This window comes from Girardinichthys multiradiatus, chromosome 9 (assembly GCF_021462225.1).
Source record: "Girardinichthys multiradiatus isolate DD_20200921_A chromosome 9, DD_fGirMul_XY1, whole genome shotgun sequence".
Taxonomy (NCBI): Eukaryota; Metazoa; Chordata; class Actinopteri; order Cyprinodontiformes; family Goodeidae; genus Girardinichthys; species Girardinichthys multiradiatus.
This window is the reverse complement of record NC_061802.1, coordinates 36,086,562-36,111,379: the sequence shown is the minus strand read 5'-3', so window position 1 is coordinate 36,111,379 and position 24,818 is coordinate 36,086,562. Positions and strand designations below refer to the sequence as shown.

The 24,818-nt window shown below is 39.8% G+C and overlaps 1 protein-coding gene across 9 annotated transcripts in view; it reads right to left on the bottom strand.

The window, feature by feature from the left end:
* dab1a (DAB adaptor protein 1a) overlaps nt 1-24,818 on the bottom strand; it is a 139,000-nt gene that overhangs the window by 19,610 nt on the left and 94,572 nt on the right. For 4 of the 9 annotated variants that reach the window (XM_047374284.1, XM_047374286.1, XM_047374288.1 and 1 more), the window contains exons 4-9: nt 24,412-24,510; nt 15,078-15,209; nt 7,252-7,371; nt 6,792-6,830; nt 6,285-6,347; nt 3,814-3,867 (exon numbers count right to left, since the gene is read on the bottom strand). In XM_047374284.1, coding sequence (XP_047230240.1) covers nt 3,814-3,867; nt 6,285-6,347; nt 6,792-6,830; nt 7,252-7,371; nt 15,078-15,209; nt 24,412-24,510 — 507 coding nt within the window. The remainder of the gene's footprint in view (nt 1-3,813; nt 3,868-6,284; nt 6,348-6,791; nt 6,831-7,251; nt 7,372-15,077; nt 15,210-24,411; nt 24,511-24,818) is intronic. The other 5 variants (XM_047374287.1, XM_047374291.1, XM_047374289.1 and 2 more) reach the window with 3 other exon arrangements.

Below are 24,818 nucleotides of genomic sequence, written 5' to 3'. Positions count from 1 at the left end.
CAATTTATGTAGAGCAGTCATTCTGTTATTGGAAAGTTGTTGGATCAACTACAGCTTCTTCCTAAGAGGTCAACGTGTTTCTGGGCAAGGTACCTTACCCCAATTTGCCTACCGACCTGCGATTGGATGTAGGAATGTGTGAGCATTTGTGTCCCCCGATAAGGGGAATATTGCTCTAGTGTACAGCATTTTGGGTGGATGGTATGCCTAGAAAAGCACTACATAAATTTAGTCTATTTACCATCTAGTAACATGCATAAAATGTGACCCTGGCTCAGACACAAGCAACAAAACTATTAAACTACAGCAGCGGCAGTAAAATAAATTACATTATGCAAGGCATGGGCTGGTATGAGATAACCTTGAGTAAAGAAACCACCATATCACTGTATTTACACAAAAGCTTTAAACGAAAATGAACAAATTTCATAAAACATTAAACCATGTTTTTTTTCCTACTTCCACCTAAGTAATCAAACATATTGATTATTACAGTTATAATAATACAATCTTAATAATTTATTTTGTGACTTTTTATTCTGATCTTCAGAAACAAAATACAGAATAAAAACATGCTTTATTTAGTTGCAAAACATAATCCCTTTCTGCCTGAGAAATACTTGTATAATAAGCAGATTGGTTAATTTCTCAGGTTATCTGCCCAAGTAGCTTGCATTCAGATGCTTAACAGATATGTCCATTGTAGCTTGACAGGTGTAGTTTTATTAACAGTGAATGGTGGCACTCCTTTAGTTTATAAGTCATGGCTTACTAACTAGAAATATTTCCAAACAGCCAAATTTGTCTTTTTGTAGTAAAAACAAAACAAAACAGAAAAGTGCTTTAGCCCTGTTATATCCAGCTGACTGGCAGTGTGCAGTTTCCTCCAGCTGGAGGAAAGGAAGCAATTTACTACTCAGTGCCCCATACACCAGCAAAAAACTCCTTAAAAAAAGACCTTAAAATGCAGATGGCAAAATCTAAGCTGTTTTAAAGCTTTGATTAGCCTGATAAAGGTAAACTGCTAATGCATTTACTGTGGAAGCATAACCATCTAACAAATTCAACTTGTATGTTCACACAGAGTCAGCTTTGGAATTTGTCCATCCTTCTATTGTCTATACCTGCTTGTCCGTTTAGGGTTGCAGGGTAGATGACGTCTATCTCCAGCGGCCATTAGGCCCTGGACAGGTGGCCAGTCCATCACAGGGCAACACAGAGACATACAAGACGAACAACCATGCGCACACACACTCACACTAATGACAATTTAGAGAGACCAATCAAACTAAAAGTCATGGTTCTGGACTGTGGGAGGAAGCCTGAGAACCAGGAGAGAACCCACACATGCACGGGGAGAACATGCAAACTCCATGCAGAAAGACCCCAGGCCGGGATTCGAACCCAGGACCTTCTTGCTGCAAGGCAACAGTGCTACCAACTGGACCGCTGTACAGCCCGCTTGGGAATTATTTTACATTTTAAATCAATTTAAACGTTGCAGTAATTATTGTTTTTACCTGCTCTTTAGAAAACCAAATTTACATGTGTAATAATCACATGTAAAATTGGTCTCATTTCTAATAAACCTGATCACAAACATCAGAACAAGTTCTTCAGTCTTTGGAAGAATTAAAAGGCCATCAGGGCCCTAAGCAGTGGCTTAGCTCTATGCATTTGCTTCTGGTCACTTACTAAACTGGAACAAGAGAAGAAGATAGCCTACTGACTATTCATAAGTTATTTCAACAGTCCTAACAGCTTGTCTGCTGCTGTGACCATGCTTTGTCAATGTGTACCCATCATGGCCTTTGAATGATATTTTGGACTGCTAGAGCACCAGGAACACGTTCCTATTGGAAATACAATATGCTTCTTGCTTTGTGTCATCAAAGACTGATGTTTCACATGCTCAAGAGATTGAAAAGCTTTACAGCAAGAGCTTGCCACCCTCTGAAACTGGATTTATCATCAAATCAAATCAAGGAATGCTACAAAGTCCAATTGGTTCCACAACAAGAGAAACATGTTGGATTTGTTCACATTCAGACCCCTACCAGCACAAAGGCAATCCACAAAGCAGCATGTGTTGTAAGCCGGTGAGGCGAGAACAAAAAAATGCTCCGGTGCCTTTAAGCTTCTTACCAAATGTGGAAATAATACGCATCCAGAAAACCGTGAGACTGATGCTACCTAAATTTATAGGATTGGGAATGTGGGTGACAGCAGAGTACAAGAGTAGCAGTTTAAGGGGGAAAAAAGACCTACTGCCGAGGAATACAGACAAACATGGTGGGACCAGCATTGTAATGAGGGTGCATATGAATGTGGAATACAATGGGTAGGTTGGGAGGAGGTGTCACCTATAACCAGACATCCACTCCCACATAGCCACAGGACAGCAGCCTGATTATTGTGAGTGTGTGGATTATAAAAGATTGAATCAGGCAGCAATAAAACGATCATTTTATAGTCAGATAGAGAGCAGGTAAGATATGAGGCAGCCTAGCACTAGTGAAGGTCATCTTTCATTATAAGCACAGTTACAAGCATATAGAGATATACAGACATGGACAGATTTGTTGGCACCCATCATAAAGATGTGTAAAAAGCCTTAAAATAAATTTATTTTTTAGATGCGTGATCTAACAATAATGCATTTTAGAAAAATCCAACCTTTAATCTGAGTACTTTTATTAATGGGAAGGGGGGTCTCTTTAAGAGACAACATGTTTTCAACAAATTTATCAGTGTACAGATCCACCAGTTGGACAGACATTGGAACTGAAAAATAAAAAAAGGAACTGATCAAAATCAGAATCAGTAGATAAGACCCTAAATAAAACCCTAAATTGCTATCGGCCATTACAAGCCCAAGACAGGCAGTGGCACAGTTATTGGCATCCCTGGACAACACCCTTTCACCAACAGGACAATAACTAATCTTCTTAGATAGCATTTTATGAGGATAGTGCATGCAGAGAGAAAGATCTTAGACGATTTTTCTTTGGACAGTATTGCTGGATTATTCACAGTCCTTCGTCTTCTCTCATGCCCTCTTCTATTCAGTTCACCACATAGGTTTTCTATAGGATTCCAGGCTGGACACTGTTAAATAAATCTAATTAAAGGTTGGCTTATTCTAAATTTCTTAATGTGAGATTGTGGTACTGTAATAAAATATAAATGTATTTTATGGCTTTAAGTCTTTACCAGGGTCGACATAACATTTCTTTGCATCTGTAGCCCACACATACAAGCATGGACAGGACAAATATCTGCTCCACTGCCGTAAATAAAAAAGAATTAAAAAAGATTTTAAAGGTAGCACCATGCACAATTATAGTCGGAGATCACAAAGGCAAAACATGAGTTCAGTGTAATCTGACACACGGCCATGCAAGTTTTCAGCAGGCTCACAACTGTCTAATCACTGCCAGGCATGCTTCAGTGAGCGGACTGACGTGCCACACACATTCAAACACGCCTTATCCCAGAAAACTGGTGAACACGAGGAGCACGGCACAAGCCACCACTGGCCACAGCACAAGCAGTAACACCAGCACAGCACACCGCACAAGGCACTGAATCCCAGCAAACCTCTCAGGGCAAACAATCAGATAATCCTGATCAGTGTGTGGAATGGGTGTTATTCTGAAGCAGAATCAGGTTTAAGGCTTCTTCAAGCTGTAAAATAGGAGATATTTTCTTTCCACTTGAGGGATGGTGAATCAGCTGAGAGGTTTGTCTGGGAATGGGGAGGCAGGCTGAGGTAGATGGCCGGGACACAGGCGACAACACTTGGTCACTCACTGGGTGTCGCTTTGGGACGTCATAGACCCCTTCCTTCTGCTGACTGGTGGGAACCTACACAATTGACCAATAGATTCAGAGAACACCCAAGAAAGCGTGTTACCTCCAGATCAACAAGCAATAAGACATTACACATCACTGTTCCAGCACAGTGACACACAGGTAGCCAAAATCAAATCCCTACAATTGGCTTCTTCATAAATCACATCAGTCAGTAGTAATTGAATGTGCATGTGTCTGGTGCTGGGATGATCGGGATTAAAATCAGTGGAATGAAAGCTCATCGACTAGGTTAATAAAGGCCTTATCCAGGCTGCTGATCACACCCTCAGACATGTAATAACTCACATTGTGACACACATCGAGACATGTAATATCTCAGTGTCAGACAGACTGCTTTGTATGTGTGTGATCAGAAGATGTGATAGCACAATGCATGTATGAATCAAATCACTTCTTTTGTTTGCTTTCTCCTGAAATTACAACAAGTTTAGAAATGCACTCATGCAGCTACAGTGCCTTGCAAAAGTAATTACATCCTCTTAACTTTTTACATTTTACACCCTCAGCCTTTAATATATTTTATTGGGATTTTATGTGATAAACCAACAAATCAATGCATAACTGTAGAAGAGAAACAATACATGTTTTTTTAAACACAAAATTGTGTATTTGTATTCAGCCTCAGTCAATACTTTGTAGAACCAGGTTTTGTGGCAAGTGTTTTAGGGGATGTCTCTACCCGCTTAACACACCCGACTGACATTTCTGGCCATGGAAGGAGAGTGTCTCTGAATGTATATTTTCATGCCACCAATTTAAAACACTGGTTTTTGTGACTGCACTTTGATTTGATTATTCAAAGACGTAAATATGCTTTGATCCAAACCATTCCACAGCAGCACTGACTGTATGTTTAGGGTTCCACCTGGATGGTGATTGCAAGACTCCATTATCAAGTCTTTTGCAGGTCTCACACTTTTTCCTCCAGAATTGCCCTGCATCTCAACCCTAACAAGCTTCTGTGTGTCTGATGAAGGAGAGCATCCCCACAACATAATACTGCCACTACCATCATACTGCCACTATGGGGATATGACTAAAGTATATCCTTCACATGTTTGTTGTGTCCCTCGTATGGCTTGTGGCAGACTTCTTAAAGCTCACACATTTGGAGACTGCATGACTAAAGGTTTTCCTATCAACAGATTCTCCCACCTGAGCTGTGAATCTCTGCATCTCCCCCAGAGTTAACAAGGGCCTATTGTCTCTTATTAATGCTTTGATTGCCCAGCCTGCCATGATCTCTGAACTGCCTGCTGTGTTCCTTGGTCTTTATGATGCTGTTTGTTCTCTAACAAAACTAAATCCTTCACAGAACAGCTGCATTTATACAGAGATCAGATTACATTCCGGTGAACTCTACTATTTAGGTGACATCAGAAGTCTATTGTTTGGACTTGATTTTATTTTGAGGTAGAGTAAAGGCAGCTCAGTACAACTGCACATCATGGTGTTTAGATTTTTTCATAAAAGATTTTAATAGGCATGTCTCCTTGTGGCATGAAATCCAAAAGAAATACACTGAAGTCTGTAGTTTGGGGGGTATGGATACTTTCACAGGGCACTGTAGCTGTGAGTGGTGAATGAAAATAACACTGCTAATAAAAATCTGGACCTAAATCAAGCACAGCTTCCTTCAATCTTTCACCTCCTTTCAATGCCTTGTTTACTTCCTACATGTATGCTTATTTCCAGAAGCTGCCATCTTCACACAGCAGCTCCTCTGTGGCTGCAGGCTGGCTGAGCTGCTCATTTCTCACGCCTGATGTATGTGTTGGGATTTGTTTGTATGTGTGTTTGTTTTCGTATGATTGTGCACGTCCCAGCGCACGCCACCCACCTCCTGTCCACCCCACCACTTTCAATCAGTTTTATTTAAAGATCAAACGAGGGGGTGGTGATTAATCTTGCTTCCCCCTCCGCCTTCTTTCATCTGCTCGGGAAAGAAGGGGAACGCAGGCGCGGTATACGAGGATGGGGGTGTCGGCCTTCTACAGGGGGGCCAGGAATAACCACTGCATCCCCTTCCCCCCCAAATCATCCTTAGGAAGTCTGCCGCTGTCTCTGGGGAGTAGAGAGAACGACTCATCTTCCCGGGCCTTGAGGGCTGTAGCTGGATCGGCCCTTGGGAAAATGTTGGCTGCTACATTTCTGCCCATGTTTACAGCCTTTTACTTCCCAACTGCACGTTTTATGCTTTAAAAACAGAACCAATTAATTTTATGCACTGGACACAGTACATTTATCCTATTAAAGAGCAATACAGCCTATAACGACTGTCCGGTAAATGGAAGAGATTAAATCTTTGGAACTTTAAATGCTTGCAGTAGCTCGTCAGCGGTTTACTCACAATAACTATAGTTTAAAGCTAAGCAAGACACAAGCAGAGGGTATGGGCTTGTGAGTACCTGATAAATGCTTTCTTCTGATTGGTCACGGATGGGTTCGTGTCCAGCCTCAAATACAATGTACTACAACATCAGCAGCAAAGGGGGATAGAGAGGAGAGGAAAAAGAAGAAGCAGGAGGAACATTGGGTGATAAAGAAATTGAGAGAAAAGTCGGGAAACTGCATAGGTGATTAGTAAAGAGCATCATCATTAAAAAGCAGTTGAACAGATCTCAGTGATACATGGAGGACACTTTAAGCAGCAAGAAAAAAAAAAAGAAATAACTCATTAACCCACATACAATCATTCTCTTGGTTGCATAGGCACACGCACACGCGCACACACACACACACACACACACACACACGCACACACACATGATTCTACAAACCTTCTACCAGTTATTTATTTGGCTACTTTCATACTGTCCCCAAACAGGAGCTGTCTCCCCACAGTGCACACACAGAGGAGCAAGCTAGAAGTGCAGCAGGTGACAGTGAGGCGATGTGATTGGTCAGGGAGTTACCTGGTAGACTGGGTCTTCCAGGTCCTCCTCCAGTATCGTCTGAAGCGGAGTGCCAGCGGGAATGAGGAAGGGAAAGAGAGAGAGAAATAAAGAGAGAGAAATAAAACAGGAGAGAAGAGGAGTAAAGGACAGAATAGAGAAATAGAATTAAGCCAGTGGAGAGGAAGTAGTAGGCAGAAAGCACAAAAAGACTTCCCAGCATTCAGATAATTATTGGATAATCATCAAAGCAAAAACTACAGACAGATAAAAAGAAATTAGGCAGGAGATGTGAAGAGGGGAAATAAGCACAATGTACAGATGGTGCAATTAACAGAACCTAAAAGTGTCTGGCCGACGTTCTTTTATCTATATTCAGATCTCAGCTGTGTCATCAGTAAAAAGACTCTGGCTTAAAGCTAGGAATGCTTGAAATATGGTTTACACAAGAGACAACGAAAAGAAAAGGCTTCACGAGTACCTGGTAGACTGCCTGCTCACACTGCTTGTCTTTCTGGGCCTTTTTCTCCATCTCCTCTCTCTGCTTTATGTCATAAATGAGCTGGAACAAGTCCCGCAGGTCCAGAATCACAGGCTCAGCCTAGAATGACAAGAACAAATGTCAAGCAGCAACACTCAACCAAAGCTTACAGACTGTTGCTCTGAAAGTCTTCTCTGGTAATGACTGACTAACCTGGGGTGAATAAGACCTGATTATCCTTCAACTGAAGGCTGATTACTCTCTGTTCTCACACAGTTTCATGACATTCACATTTTGTTGCACTGTAAACTTCAAATTCAATGTGCTTTATTGGGATTGTATGTGATAGACCAACAAAGGAAGTGCATACTTGAGAAGTGGAGGGAAAATTACACAAAATTATAAAACCTTTTGTTTTACAAATAAAGATCTGAAAAGTGTGCCATTCACTTATGCCCAGCCCTCTTTACATTGATTGCCTTTAAGACATCTTAGTAGGAGACATGGTCCAGTTGTGTGTAATTTATTCTCATCATAAATGCAGGCATTCTTTAAAAGGCCGAGAGGTTTGTTAGAGAACATTGTTGAACAAACAGCATGAAGAAGACTAAGGAACCCAGCAGGTTGGGGATGAAGTTGTGGAGAAGTTTGAAATAGGGTTTGGTTCTAAGAATATATTCCAAGCTTTGAACAACTAACAAAGCACTGTTCATTATCTGAAAATGGAAGCCAGAATGGCACAAGTGCGAACGTACCATGACATGGCGTCACACCTTGACTGACATGCCAGGCAAGGAAAGCATTAATTAGAGAAGCAGCTAAGAGGCCCATTGTAATTCTGGGGGAGATGCACAGCTCAGCTAGGAGAACATTAATGTGACAACTAATAGTTGTGCACTCTGTAAACCAGGCTTTAAGAGAAGAGAAGAGTGGCAAAACAGCCATTGTAAATGAAAACTAAAATGAGTCCCAATTACAGTTTGCACGAGGTCATGAAGAAGACATAGTGAACATGTGGAAGAAAGGGCCCTACTCAGATTTGACTGAAATTGAATGTTTTGGCCTACATGAAAAGCGTTTTTTATGGGTTAAAATCACCACAATGAAACATGGCGATGGCAGCACCATGCTCTGGGGATGTTTTTATGCAGTATCAATAGCAAAATTTGTTAATGTAAGATGGATGGAGCTAAACAAAGGGCAATCCTGGGAGGAAACCTGTTAGAGACTGCTAAAACTTTAAAATGTTCATGTTCCAGCAGGACAATGACCTAACAGCCAGAGATACAACACAAGGGTTTAGATTCAAGCATGGCCATGCGTTGGAATGGCCCAGCCAAAGTCCAGATCTAAGGCCAATTGAGAATCAGTGACCTAAGAAATTGATGCTAACATACTCTTGCCATCCAATTTCACTGAGCTTGATTGATTTTGCAAGGAAGAATTGGTAGGAATTTCAGGCTTTCTTTATACAAAGTCTGTTACAGACATAACCTTAAAGACCTGCAGCTGTAATTGAAACAAAGGTTGTACAACAAACATACTGACTCGGGTGGGCTGAATATAAATGCATAGCACATTTTCACATTTTTTTTGTACAAGAATAAATAAAATGTTCATACGGTATGAATTAGGTTGCAAGGCTAAAAAGTTATAAGAAGCATGCAAAAGTTAATTAAACCAATTACCAGGCGGATTTGTAAGATTCTACTTTTTTCTATGTTTTATGTTTTAAGGAAAAGGTTACATCTGGAACCCCTGAGTTTGTTTCTTCTGACAGGAGAAGGCTAGACCCTCACGAGTCTAAAAATCAAGCAACCTGATTTTCAAACAGAACAGGAACAAAATGGATTATTTCCATCCAAAAACAAACAGTACTTTGCACGACTTGAATGAATGCATTAGCATCAGGAAAACAAACAATGCAATCACTGTGTTTAAAATCTTTCATTACAGGTAACACAGCTCTTGAACTGATTGCTTTCAGAGCTGCTGTGACACAGCTTTGAAAATGGAACTTCCAGATCGAGTTTAATACATTTTTGCTGTCAGTACTCACACATTGAAAACCAGGTTAAAGCCCGGCAGCACATAGAGACAGGGCATTTATCTCCACAATAACTACAAGCCGCGTTCCTCCTTTCCATCAGCTTTGGACAGTTACATTACCAGATACTAGCCTCTTGTCTTACCTTATACAACCCTTGGAAAGCAATGGCAACAAAACTCCTTTCACCAAACATGACACCACGGTCATGCACCACGACCGCAAGGAGTCTTATTGTACAGCCGCGTTTGAGACCTAATCAATTATTGACTGAAGATTTGCAGAGTGCACTCAGAGTTCATAGACTGAACAGTGCTTTGCATAAAGTGGTTCTACTTTAATGTTGTAAAGATATTCTCAGCTATTGCGGTTCTAGTGACAGACAGACATGCTGCGGTAATCTTTTTCTCCAACTGAGCCAACAGTGAGAGATACTGTCACTCTTTCAAATTCAAATCTGCTTTACATTTCACAATGCACGCACGTCAGTAGTAGAAGAACAAAATGCAGACCTGCCAACCCTGACGAAAGGCTAAGAATACCAGCTTAGGAAGACAATAAATTTTGATTCTTGAGAGTAGAAGACACAGACCCTGGTGAGTTGGCGAGTTTTTTTCATAGCTTTCACATTCATTTATTTTGGAACAAATCCAAACTTACTCTGCATATCCCCAATAAAAAAAAAAATTAATAAGAAATTAATAAAGTGATCCATTTTGGGATAAATATATTAGTTGCTGAAGTCTACATGTTGTATGCTGTATACATTTTGGTTTACTTTAATGGCAACGTGTTTTAATGAAAACTTAATTGAGTGTGTGCATTAGAAGCCACAAAAGCTCCCTGTGCGCTCAGGTCAAAAATCAGCCAAATTAATGAACGCTGGTTCTAAAGGAAGATTCCAACTATGGATGTTTGAAGATAAAGCTGGAAGCTTGCCAAAGATGTTCTTCCTAAATCAGTCAAAGGTTCGGTGACAAGGCTTTCTTACATAATTCCTAAAAACTGGTTGTAATAGCTTGTCAGTTTTCCATTTTGATTTCATCTTCACTGGACAAATGTAGAGTCCAAAGTGTTATATTAGCCCCATTTTAATGTACATACTGTGCAACAGTTATATCAACCATACCAATTGATAAGACTCTTCTGAACCTTATCTGGGTTCTAGACAGCTCTAGAATGATGGCTTTGTCATTCACTTACAGAGATGCCACTGAAGCGCTTTTTATTGTCTTATGATACTGACATCAATTTTAACATTGCAGTTTGTGCAGAAGGCACCATGAGGCAATCTGAATGCAGACGCATGTCCGTCTTTATGAGATTTCCAAGGTGAACGAATGCTCACAATGCTGAAATGATACTTATCGTTCGATAGAAAGAAAGGATGAAATGGATACTGGTTTTAATGGTTACAATGATAATGTCCGACAGTTAGCATTAACAATTTAAAAATAAATTTACTTTTAAATCATATTTAGCTTCCATGCTTTTAGAAAGATTTTGATGGGACATAAAATGCAATGCTTCAGATACAGGCAGAAAGTGGTGAAAGTAATGTTTAACCAAGTTTTAGACTTTGGTCTATTTTGGACTTTGTAGGTGCACAAGGAAGGCGTTTTGAAGATGTTTGTATCCTCACCCTATAAAAAAGGAAACGATACAAGTAATACTCTGCCTTCAAGTGGCACTAACTGCCTAAAGGCTAATGCTAAGGAGGTAACTTTTAGCCAGATGTATGTCGTCTTCAGAAGTTGAAAGTGTCAATATAGTAGGTCAACTCAGCAGAAGGAAAGCATTGATAATGAAAAAGAAATTATATCTACACCTGTAACTGAAGGCCTATACACCAACTAGAAAGATCCTTATAAAAACAAGAAGTACAGTTTAGAAGGTTATAAAATATTTAAGTTTGTAATGTATATTAATGTGAGGGTAAAATATTTGAACCTCCGAATTAGCTTGTACAGGTATGAGAGTCAGTAGACAATTCCATCAGGTCTCACCTTTCTAACAAATAGTGCTGAGGAAAATTAAGGACAAAAAGAAGTAATTGTCCCCCATGTTAAACGACAAAACTACAACATATTTTGAAAAGCTGAGTCCTATTTATGTTGTCACACATATGTTTATGTTGCCTGATTACTGCCAGACCTGAAGAATCACAAAATCACTGGAGCAGAACTGGTCTAAAAACATAAAGTAGGGTAAAGGAACACATGTAAGGATTATGATTATTGATTAATTAATATTTATCAAGAATTATAATTAAAAATGATAATTCAGGAAAATAGTTTCTTAACCAAAATCATTACTTACAAATAGAGATCAGAGATGTCCCCTGGTGTTGTGATTATGGGCTCAAAGTTCTTAATAATTACAATTAGTTATTTATCATTAATAATTGATCATTATTAACCAAAACCACTAAATGTCACTGTTTATTCAACTGCTTCCCCACAGGTGGGGGAACTTCGACCTTGTTTTGACAGATAAATCCCTCTTGCACGAAATGAACACAAATGCTTCTCCTAATTATATATATGAAGATTTATTGAAGCCAAATAATTCTGATATACCACCATTCTGGTCCAACAAACCTTCACCTAACTAACAAGCACTATTCTACACAAAGGGGATAAAAATGACTACCTAACAATAATAATAAAATATATGCGCATTGAGTGTCTATGAAGCTCAAAAAGGCAGTAATAAAACTGGAACATCCGTCCAGGAGGGGAAAATGTGAAGAACCGTTTAGTCGACTGAATCAACATGGAGGAAAACTCATCTTCTTGGAAATAAAATCTCTGTGGGTTTTTCACCTGTGCCGGGTGTCGGCGTGGTCTTCGATCGGTATATGAATCTTCTGACCTTCTTGTATCAGACAGATTTCCAGCTTTCAAGCTCTTCCGGGAATGGCCGTTTGGAGAAAAAGTTGGCCTGCGAACTTTTGTCTCTCTAGATATGCGCCTCCGTTGCGTCGTCCCGTGAGACACGCTAGAAATGGCATCAAAAGTTTATTTCCGCAGGTTTTATAGTCCCGGGAGACATCAAAGCTGCGATGTCTGTTGAGCTGCGCATGTACAACTGCCCGACCAAAATGAATGACTCCAACACACATCATACCCTTTAAATTTAAAGAAATTCAATAACAGATGAAGTCATTGACATCAATCAGTCTGGAAAGGGTTTCTAAGGCTTTGGTAAACCACAGCTAACACTGTCACCGAATAAAGAAAAGCACTGCAGATCTGACTTTCTTCAGTTACATGATTGATGATTCAACAATAGGAGACTGAGCAATAATGGCATCCATGGGAGAGTTACAAGATGTAAACAACTGCTGACCAAATAAAACATAAAGGCCCATATCACCTTTGCCAAAAAACAAAGGACTTTAGGAAAAATATTCTTTTGACTGAAGAAACAAAAGTAGAATGTTTTGTTGGTGTGCGTCCTGTTACATCAGGGGTAAAAGCAGCTTTTTATTTAAAAAAATCATTTGAACAGTCAAACACGGTAGTGGGAGTGTGACAGTTGGGGCTGCTTTGTTGCTTCTGATAAGGACAACTTTTCTATAACTGTTGAAACCTTGAATGTTGCTCTCTATCAAAAATTCCTGAATGTCTGACACTTACATTCAAATCTGTCTGATGAAACATGAATGTGAAAAAAAAAAAAAAAAAAAAAGAAATTTGTAAGGGGGCAAAAACGTTTTTACAGCACTGTATGTTTTTGTGGGTTTTTTTCTATAGTGGGAGCTTTTGCTCACAGATTCAAACAGTGGACAGAATGTTGATGTTCTACACCCTCTGGCTTTCATATAGACCTGAAAACAGTTTTTTATTCACAATATCAACTATGGTAAGTTTAATGTAAAGTTATAACAAAGACTGAACTGTGTGGCAGTCCTTTCTGACCCAATTAGGGCTACTCCATCTGCACAAAGAGCTGACCAAATAAGAAATGTCTTTCTTGTTCTGGGACTTTGAGCAGTAAGCCAATTACTTTTGAATGTAACCCTAAATTGGCCTTTTCTGAACAACTTTAAGTCTTAGACTTCATGATGACAGAGACACTTTGTTAATTCACATCAAAGTGGTTACTTTCCAATTACAGCCATAGCAATAGGCTCTGTGCTTTCATCCTTCTCATTGTTTCCTCCACAACTAACAGCCTGAGTGTCGGCAATGGCAGGTTCAAATCCAAGAGAGAGAGGGACTAAAATATAATTATGACCTTTCCTCAGGCACACACCAGGTAAATGGCAACTTAGCTGAGCGAGAAAAACACAGCTCTGTTAGGCATGGAAACATCAGAAAAGCAACTGTTTTTCAATCACAGTGTGCACTTGTGAATACAGACTGAGGTGTGTGTGTGGGAATCAGTTTAAGTCAGAGAGCCACGGTTCATGGCCCTGGGAGGATGGATATGCTATTAGAGCTGGTGACACACACTCAAACCTTCATTGACTCACTATGGGAAATCAATATGGCTACAGAGGAAGGCAGCTGGATCCAGATAAAACAAGTCCGGCACACAGATACAACAGCAGCAACAACAATCATATCAGAGCCCGGAGAGGTACTCGGCGTCATGTAGAGTGTGCTGCTGCAGGACTGACCTGGACCTTCTGCCTAACGCTGCAGCTATACACAGTAAACATTGTGTTTAATGCACAATACACACCTGCATGAGTTAAATGCCAAGAGGACAGTACCAGGCAGAAATGATCTGAATGACTCATAGATTAACCTGCACGCTTAGATGTAACAGTTGTTACAATGGCAGAAATAAATATTACATACCTTCATCATTTACATTAATGTCATATTAATTTGGGCTTTCAGCGATGCTGTTGAATTGTTCTTTTGTCTTGTGTGGAATGATTAAACATATACACTTCAATGAATCTGCATGCACAATGTTGTCAACACCATGCTACAGTGTACTTCAGTGGTAAAAGCTTTACCTTGATTCCTGTAAACATTCTTCTTGTCCTTGTGGCCAAAGAGCTCAATATTTGCCTCCAAAAGATTACAACAGAGTTTTCACTTTTTACAGCTACCCTGTTAGTTCATCTTAAAGTTAAACTCACTTCAGTGTCAAAAGTCACACTGGTATCTTCCAGTTTATGATGAGCTTTTTTACCGTGATGGTTCCTAGGTTGGTCTTTAACATTCAAGGATGACAATCTGGTTCAGATGGTCAAAACCTGGTTTGAGTTTTCAACAGGACAATGACCCCAAAGCCCATAAGAACTGGCTTTAGAATAGATAAAGCAGACCAACATTCAGCTTTTGGAATGGCTTCATCCTCAACTCTGTGGAAAATATATGGAATAAACTTCAAAGCTGGATCTGCAATAAGAAAACTAGTTTATTTAAATGAGCTCTACCATTTCTGATAAGAGCAGTCAAAGATCCATTCAGCATTATGCCAAAAGCTTATTGATAATTTTGTCATGTGTTGTTTCTTTGCAACCTCCTAATGGACATATATCCAGATGTCAGAAGGGGTATATGCAGATATTTGGGTTTGTATGTATAATTTGATTACAGAAAATGCACACATTTGTGCACCAAATTCTTATCATTGAAAAGTTAGCGCCAGTGCTTTGTTATATAATAGTTTCCACTATGAAAATGAACTGTGCAAATAATATAATATAAGGCTCAAAATTAGTCAAACAATCTCTCCTCCCATGGTGAGTCCATGCAAACATTTCATCGGCATTAAGAATTTTACAAGAAACGTTTACCACACAAATACTGACCGACTGGGCAGTTTTGATGGCCACAAAACGATGATTTCCCTCCTTCCCACAGATGTAACCAAAGGCTCTGTGGTCCGTGATGTCCTTGGCAATGTAGGAGATTTCATGGACAGCATGGTGGTGTTGGAGGATCTGTGAAAGAAAACAATGGAGTATGGGTTTTGTTGCACAGACAAATGTCAAACAAGACATACTCGACAGCTCATTTTCAAGCCTGCAAAAGCATCGTATCAGCAAGCTGAAAATGTGACCAAAATACATAAAGTTGTATTACTCTTGAACTTTTCCACATTTCTTTCACAAACGTCAGTTTGATTTATTGGGAATTTCATGTGATACAAAGCAGAGCATATTTGTGAAATGTAAGGATAATGGCACCATGCATTTTATATATATAGATGTATATATATATATATATATATATTTGTGTAGGCCAAAACGTTTTTGTTTTGGCCTCATCTGACTAGAGCACCTACTTCCACATGTTTACTGTGCCTTCCTACATGTCTTGAGGCAAGCTGCAGATGAGATCTTTTTAGACAATTGCTTTCTTTTTCTTTATTTTCTTCTTCTCTACTTTATGTTGGTCCATCACATTGTCGTCGTAACATGCTAAAATACTAAAAACGTCTACATGTATGAATACATTTACAAGGTACTGTAAATTCTTCTGAAAATTATCAAGAAAAAGCTTAAAATTAGGAAAAAATAAATGTTTCCAAACTCTGAGAGTATACTTCAACACAGACACTTGGATAGAGACCTTGTATCCTTCACTGAATTGTTTGGAGCTCTTCTGCTCTCTCTGGTTTAGTTTGGGTTGAGACTGCCAAGCTGGCATCGCCCATGGCAGATGGCACTGTTTGTCCCGAGGACAGAGGGGGGGAATCAGTGACAATCACAGCTCAGCAAGCTGTCGGACTTGATCGCTTCATCTGTGCCCTCGCTCCTAACACACACACTTGAACACACGCACAGAATTCACAGCTTAATATGCAAAGCCCTCTGTTAAGTTACACTAAATGTCTGCTTTGTTATTGTTCTCTGGGCCAACTGCACGCTGAGAGGAGAGGCACGCAGTCAACATAATGATCCTGTGGTCCTTCAGTTCATCATAGGGGTTGGAGCTCTCTACATCACACACTAAACACACACATCTGCTCTCTCTAAAGTGAATCCAGAGGTGAAACATGGCAGGGAGAAGTGACAGCAATTTAACACAGGGCCATGAACAATCACACACTGTAAACCCCAACAGAGACAGATAATCGCTGCATGAGTCTTCTAAATTTAATAAGTGGAGTAATGATTATTATTATCACCTCTGATTGACCTGAAAATGACAGCTAAGGTAGTGCGTGTAGATGTACACAGTCACACACACACACACACACGCACACATGCACACACACACACACACACAAACACACACACATCTCATTTACAGAGGTTATTGAATTATCTCTGGGTGGGAAGTGAGGTGACAAAGAGAGACTCTTATTCAAAGAGAGCATAAAATGAAATGACTGCCTAAATTCAATTGCTCCTCTTCATCTTGGCAGCAAGTTAAGCTTAAACAGAAGAAGTAGTTCATATCTACGGTCAGGCACATGGATTGCCAGCATTAAAAAATAAGGCTGGGATAGTTTCACTGGAAGCTTGGTTTACTTTCTGCCAGTTTAAGCAGAACAATCACATTACAACATCAATTCCGCAACATTATAAGAAACTGATTTTAAATTTGATTGCTTTTAAAGTTGTAATTACTAGGCAGCAGGCTGGTACAATAACAGATAATCACTAAAAACAGCTGTTGCACTTAGAGATTTGAGACTGACCATGAGGCAATGGGGTGAAGACCAGTGCACAGTGCATGACACTGCTATAGCACATTTAACTCTGTCCTTCCAAAGACATTGGAAGACGTGACAGTCCATTGCTGCTAATAAAATACACTCAAATAATCATTGGCCAAAATAGGCACCTTGAAAAGCTTATGGCTGTTTGCAGCTCAGGACTGCATCAGTGTTCAGAAAGAAAATACCAGAGTGAAAAGACATTAGCAATTACCCTCAAAGAACCAAACTCCCAATTAATGTGTGGGTTATATGGTGGTGTACCAAAACAATTTAAGTCCAATATTCTACAATAGGTAAGATTATTTTTAAATTGAAAACATTTATGACAAAACAAAGGCACTGCTACCCAAAATGGGAAGAAAGAGAAATAACACAATTCTGACTTGACAGGTGTGTTTATTGTTAAACATTCAAGCAGCAGAGGCCTGTTTAAAATGTTATGATTTGGGGTTGTTTGGTTTTTGGTTTTTTCCTTGTATGTTTTTCACTGCTCAAGTTTTGAATCATGCTTCTGTTTAATATTTTTCTGGTCATGTTTTAGTCTTGTTCATGTTGTCAAGTTTGGTTTTGTTTGTATATTAGAGTCTCTGTTTTTGCCGCAGCCACTTTTTGTTCTGTCTGTTAATTAAGTTTATTCGGTTCACCTGCTCCAAGTTAATCTGTCTCCTTGCTCCACCTGGTTTTCAGTCCATATATAAACACCTGTTCAGTTAGTCATCGCGGAAACACTTCTCAGATCATGTCTTGTTTTTTTGATCATGCCATACCTGTCTCGCCTGCCCGTTTGTTGTTTTATTCCTGCCTCCTGCTGTGAGTGAGTTTCTGTTATTAAACCTTTTGCACTTCCCATCACGCTGCCATCTCGTCTGCATTCTGGGGTCCTATATCTCGCAAACCTTAACATAAAAGGGGTTTTCAGGGGAAAAAAACTGTAACTGACCAACTTGGAATCAGCAGTTACATTTTAAAACATACTTAAAGTCCCTCTGAATCTTATAGACACCATAAACAGATTTCTAAAGACTTCTGTGTTTTCTTTCTTTTGGAGAAGAGGAGAGGAGAAGAGGAAGGGTGTACTACATCCATAACATGTTAAAATTTCACAGCCGTTACAGTTTGAAACATAATTTAAATTAGTTAGAAGTAGAGGAAATTCTTTACACATACACATAGATATTTGATCCTATCTTAAACTTAATTCACATATTAGCCCTAACCTATAGGGTTGCTTCACCAAATCAGCACTAGGTTCACGCAGCATGTTGGTCTCGAAAAGGTTGGTGTTTAGAACAGTAGCGGTCCTGAACAAGTAACAATCAAGTACATGGTTCTTAAAGACTAAAATCAGTAATGGTACAACAATACTTAGGGGTTGTGATTGTTTTAATTTGTATATTTAGAGTGGTGGGGAGTAACTAGTTACATTTACTGAGTTATACTTACTTGAGTAACTTTAATTTACTTCTAGTAGTAGTTTTACTGCACCATACTTTTTGTCAAATGACCATCTATAAGAAGAGTCATGTAAATAATTGATGGACTAATTATAAAAGTTATGCTACATGTAGCTATTAGCTAAAGACGTCAAATCAGTATATTGTGCTGCTGTCACGTCGGTCTGTGTTTCCCCATGGATATGTCTGACATAATGAATGACATCCGTCAAGCTGCAGTACGCTGCACTGCTCCAGCTCAGGATGCTGTAAAGAAAGTTTACCCTGATGTGAGACGTAAATTTTGATTACTCTGTGGCTTTCCTCAAGGACCCGGATGTGTAACAAAAAAAAAAGCAAAACAAACAAAACAGAATTTTTAAACTGACATAGAGTTATAGAACTGAAAGTGAAAGTAGTCAAACAGAACTTAATACAATGAAATACATTTTCAACGCAAAGAAATTCAGGTTTAAGCCATTATATTCAGCTTCAGTTAAGTGAAATATTTTTAGACCAATGCATATAAATTACAAAAATATAGATTTAGTCTGAGAAATTCAAATTCAGTTTCTGATGGCCCAAGTTTCTGCCCGCAACAGACGGGGAATAAATAGGGATTTGATAGGAATCCACCATCCTGTGAATAACCTGTTGACAGATGCAAAAACAATGGGTGAGCACAAAGTAGGTGCTTATGGCTATTTAAACGATAAACTGGAAACAAAAAAATATGTGATACAGAAAGTGCACAGATTTAGATCATGCATGTGTAGGTTTTAACAATTAACTTAAATAAGCTAAAGAAGAAATGGTTAAAAAAGGCAACAGAATAAGAATACAAATACGTCAGACAATTTCATGGAGCTTGTCTGTTCCAACATGCCACCCCCAAGAGTATTCTTATTTTCATAAATTGGTAAAAACTGGTTGAATCCTTGCTTCCTGCCACAATTTTTCCACCTACAGGTTCTGCTGCAAACACCGTTTGTACTGGTTGTCTGCCTCCTTCCAGAATCCTGAAGCAATAAGTCATTTACAGATCCTATGTGCTTTTTATTGCAAATGTTGTGCTGCTTTAGTCTGAGTAAAATCTGGACAGAATAGGCAAATGTAATTATTTGGGTGGGGATGCAGCTTCAGCTGTCACAAACTGAACATAGTTGCTTTAATAGATGCAGTCTCCAGGGAAGCTGATTGCTTGCTTGCAAAGACATTTGTATCTGTACAAATTCATTTATGACTCAGTGCTCTCTCTCTCTATCTCTCTCTCTATCTTTCCAAATATGCTGATATGCACAACAGTCCCACACGGCATCAGTTTCTCTGCAGGGGGTTTGTGGGCAGCATGTCCTTGAACAGCTTCTGGCCACTGACCCAAGATTTTCTGCTCTGATGCCTGGGGTGAGGAGGGAGGAAAGGAAACAGCGGGATGCTGTCGGCCTAACCTCCCTAACCTTCATATCCCTCTCCTGGAAAGAAGCCCACTGAGGCTACCCAGTCTCCAACCAGCAGGTTCGGACTGTCAGAGCACTTAGCTTTGAGGTGTAATTAGTTGCTTGAATGAAAAATCTCTGTGGAGTTTGGCTTAGATAAAGGTAAAAAAATAAAATGCACAAGAAGCCTTGTTGCCTGATGACTGAACCTAAACATTTAGATTTTCTGGACATGTTGGAGTGAAATCTTTGCCCAACTTATCAGGGGTAATAAACAGCACAAAGCAGGGGAACCATACTGATCATATCCTAGGAAGCCCAGGTTGTGGCAGGACATGTTACAGTTCTGGTCAGATGTTTACATACACTCATCATTTATATGTAGGTCATATTAACTTAGGGATTTATAATGATGCATTTGAAACTTATCTTCCAAGGAGGAGTTTTAAAAAACAAAAATAGGAAGCACAACATTGATTTTGTTGTGGATTTTCTCTAATTCACACCTCACACGTGCAAAATTATTCATACAGACTTAAAGGTACACACACAGCCATCTAATATTTTGTCAAACGTCCCTGAGCAAGTTCCACCTTAACAATACGCGTTTTGTATCCACCAACAAGCTGCCTGCATAATTCTGCATATTTGTCCTGTTATTTATTTTGTTCATTTAAACTGGTTAATTTCCTGGCTCAAACAAGCATAGTTTGTCAACATGGCAGGGATCAGCACTTTGGGAAGGGCGATCTGGAACGTCATTCTGGAACCTTCCAAAACTAGTCTTGATATGTATTTTCGATTACTGTCCTGTTTGAACACCCAAGTTTTAACCATCATACCAGAAATTCTGATTCAGAGTTTCAGTTCAAAGGAAATAAGTTCAGGAATATTTCTATTCCCTGAACATTTCCAGGACTTAATTCCAGCCATTCCAACATTTGTCCCAAATCACATCATGAATTTGAATGCATATGGAAGGTCATATATAAAACAACATTTTTGCAACACTTGCAATGCAATTTTCTAAGGTCAATCTCTCTCATTAAACCACTGAATTAGGACCCTCACTTTTAACCCTCAAATTAATATAAAATATAAAAGATTTTCAGCTCAATTGACCGTACATGGTGACCAGCTGTTTAAAAACTGATCTTTTGGGGTGAATGCACTCTACACAAACATAACCAATGTCTGTGGTTCATTTTGGCTTAGAAGGATAGCAAAACTTTCAAAAGATCTTATTGCTGCAAAGATGCTTTGTTTAATCCTTTGGAACGTTCTGCCTCTGCCTGTCAGGGAACATGCTAGATTTGGAAACCTTAAGGTAAGTGTCTACATTCTCTGAGGAATGCACATGGGGACAGGTGTTTTAGTAATTGTGGCTGCACTAATATAAGATGCTAAACCCAGGGGCTGGTGCCTATCTCCAGCGGTCATTGGGAGAGAGGTGGGGTACACCCATATTGCCAGTCCTCTCACACAGCGCCGCATAAAAATAACTAACAACCGCTCACAGCAGGAAGACCAGAAAATGTTATTGGAAGGGCCGTTCTTATATCTTTTTAAAGGGCAATTGGAGTTGGCTAAATCAGAATCTACAGCAGAAGGTTTTTTATAAAGATCAGAAATCGACCACAAGACTGATGGTCAATAACATATATTTTTTAAAAATATGTTATTGAAATCATTACATTTTGTTAAATGGACCTGATTCATTTAATCTTTGTGATTTACGAAACATCCTGAAAGTATGCCCATTCTGTGGTTGGCGCCAGAGGCTGATGAGGCCAGTGCCTGTATGTGTGTTGTTGTGTGTGTGTTTGTGTGTTTATCAAGATACAGGCTGGCCCAAAAAAAAAGACATGCCGACCTGCTCTCTCTTAGATTAATGTCTCCCCCTCTTCTTCTTCAACATCTTGAACAACACCCCCCTCCATCCTGTGCATGACCTTCCCTCCTTCGACAGAGGGGGCCATTCATCTATTCCTTCACCTGAACAGCCATCCATCCTCCCATCTGGGTGACGGATGCATTAAGGGAGGGGGGTGGGGGGTAATATTGTCAAGATCCATGAACCTAAGCATAGTCATTCTCTTCGTCTCCCTCTCTTCCCTTGGCATAAGGAGTTGAAGGACTGATAGTGACGACTGCATATCTATATAATTAATATTAATGTTCGGAGACAGAGGACAAGGTCTCCCTGAAGAGAGCTTTACTCTGACATATGCTCCCTGATTCCCTACCTATCTCTCTAACTCTGTTTCAGTCTGTCTTTCTCCCCCCAATCGCACCCTCCATCCTCTATCAATCTTTTCAACATCTTCGTTTTCTCTTACAATTTCTCCCCAACCCTTTCCCCACTTCTTTTTACTCTCACTCCCTTGGCTTTTTTTCTGTATTTTATCTAGTGTTTTATTTTCTTTATCACTCTGTCTTTCATTAAAGAAATGTTGACGCGTCAAGTAGGGGTGAGGGACGTGGGTTTATGAGGGTTGTAAAACGAGGTTTGAAGGTGAAAGACAACAAACACGCACACGCATGCAACATGAACAAGTCCAGCTCGAGCTGAGGTGTAAATATCAAAGATAAACGCCAGGTGTTAAGCTGCAGGCTTCATTCACACTCAGACCGACCAGACAGCACATTTATACAACACAAGTAACAGCAGATGTTGTATTATGGTATAAAAATAAGGCTGTTTACCTCCAGCTGCCACAAAAGCATAAAAATAAGCAAACACGGAAGATCTTAACAGGCTTAAAGAGCATGCTGTGCCAAACACCTTAAAATTAATTTCTCTCACATGTACCTGGCTTCTACTGGAGGACTGACTCTCAATCACCAGCACTAAAAGAAAGAAAACTGGCTTGTTTAGTGACAGGAAGGCTGCTATACTGGGGGATCTGAGTTGCATTCTATTTCTTGCTCAAGGATACATTAACCGGCATAGCCGGGTAGGGTATTGAGCCTCAATAAAAGCTGTCAGCGGATCCTTGGGTAGGAAAATTTAAAAAGAAATCACCCGGCACTTCTGGCCACTTTCCTCTGAGCTACAAGCACACTCAATCTGCAACAGCATTTAATAACTGATTTCTGAGCTCTCTCCATGGGCTGCCCTCTATTTATGACTGCCACTGTTGGTGTAAATCTCTAAGTTGTCAAGGTGTCTGAGTGAAGCCAAGAAAATCTCCTTTTTTTGGTGCTTTGCTGGGATTTAAGGTATTTTAACTCACATTAGGCAGTGGGAAAAGGTTAACTGAAGGTAAACTGAGAGGTAAATACGATATCTTTGCAAACGCAGAGGGACAATGGTGGGTTTGAGGGGATGACAGTAGGTGTATACTGGTTTCTGTTATGAACAAATACAAATGTTTTTATAAATATCCACCCAATAATCCATACATTGTCCCCCAAGATATCTGAGTTTGGGTTGCGGGGATTACAGGTCCAGGAGGGAACCCATCCTGGGGAGAGGCATGCCTGAGTTCCTAAGGCCATAGGACATATATAATTCCTACCAGCAGGTTCCCAGTAGGAAATGGCTGAAAAACCTCTAAAGGGAGTCATCCACGGTCAGATGTCTGAACCACCTGAACTGCACCTGAACCTCCTACACAGCTCCTACACTTTGAAGGCTCTCTTGTTCACACGACAGACAAATTAGGCTGTTGTCCACGCTAAAGATATGTCTCCCATTCGTCTTACATAACATTGTTTCAAACTATAGTTTACAAGCTATAAGCACCATGCCAGTTAAGCTGCTCACTGCTGGCTAGCTCACAGACCAAATAAATAACTAGCTATCAGCTCATTTGACTTCCAGTTTCACTTTATAAAGAGCAGAACGGCAAAATGTATACTATTCTCTAAAATAAGCCCTTCATACTACATGTAGAGGCAGTTTATTCTATAAATTAGCTTAAGTTTGAGTATCAAAATAACTGTCATAGATAACATTAATGAAAGCATTTAGATAATTATACATGTATGTATAGATGGTGACAATCTAATACCGATCCATGCAGTGGCGATTCATGCATGAATGGTGCCCTGGGCAAGTCCCTCTTTCTGCCTCACCTCTCATAACCCCCAACCCCAAACAAAACTGCAAGAAGCTATGCAAGATACTAGGACACCTACTCAACAAACGGGTGTGTCAACTCTCTGCCTTTCTAACGCCACCCTGGGCAACTGCCCATACCAAAAACCGGCACCAGGCACATGCCTAATTGTTTTGTCTTGTCTTACTTAGGCCCATTGTTTTGAGTGCTGAAAATAAACATATGATGAAGTCAGGATAGATCTTATTGGTCAGCCAGGAAAACAGCCATGTACAATGAAAAATGCATAATCCTGGAGCACAATATAAAACCAGTGTTGTTGCTGTTTGGAAATAGGCATACAATGGGATAGCCATGTTCTCTCATCTACTACAGCCTTGTTCTCAGGGTTTCAATTAGAGCCTCCTGATTTCCCCAGGGGCCACTCCCTTTCACGGAGAGGCTTCATTAACAGAAGAAACACAAATGCATGCACACACAGCAAGGCTGCAAACAATAGTGCTCAAGCACATAAACAGACCCACATTTCCATCAGAGCTTACCCCCGTCTTCTCATCAAAGATCTTGATCCCTCCGAAGGAAACAGTTAGAAACACCTTCTGTTTGTGTTCCCCTTTAGACCGTGCTGCAGCAGCTATACCCTGCAGAGGAGAGACACACATGGTGCAAAACAATCGCATTAGGAACAGAAATGAAATACATGAACAGTGTAAAGGGAATGGCCATAAGTAGAGTCTTTGAGTAAAAGATTGTACTCTTGGTGGATTACCCCTCCGGTTTAGCAACAAGCCACACGTGGTGGCATCACTTTAGGATGAGACCATTTACAGCCACAAATTGTCTTTACATGCTCAGTAGAAGATTATGCAACACTAGGTAGGTAAATGTCTGGAAATTCTGGCAGATATTTTATTTATGCATATATGTTACCTTCTCCATCATGCAAGCA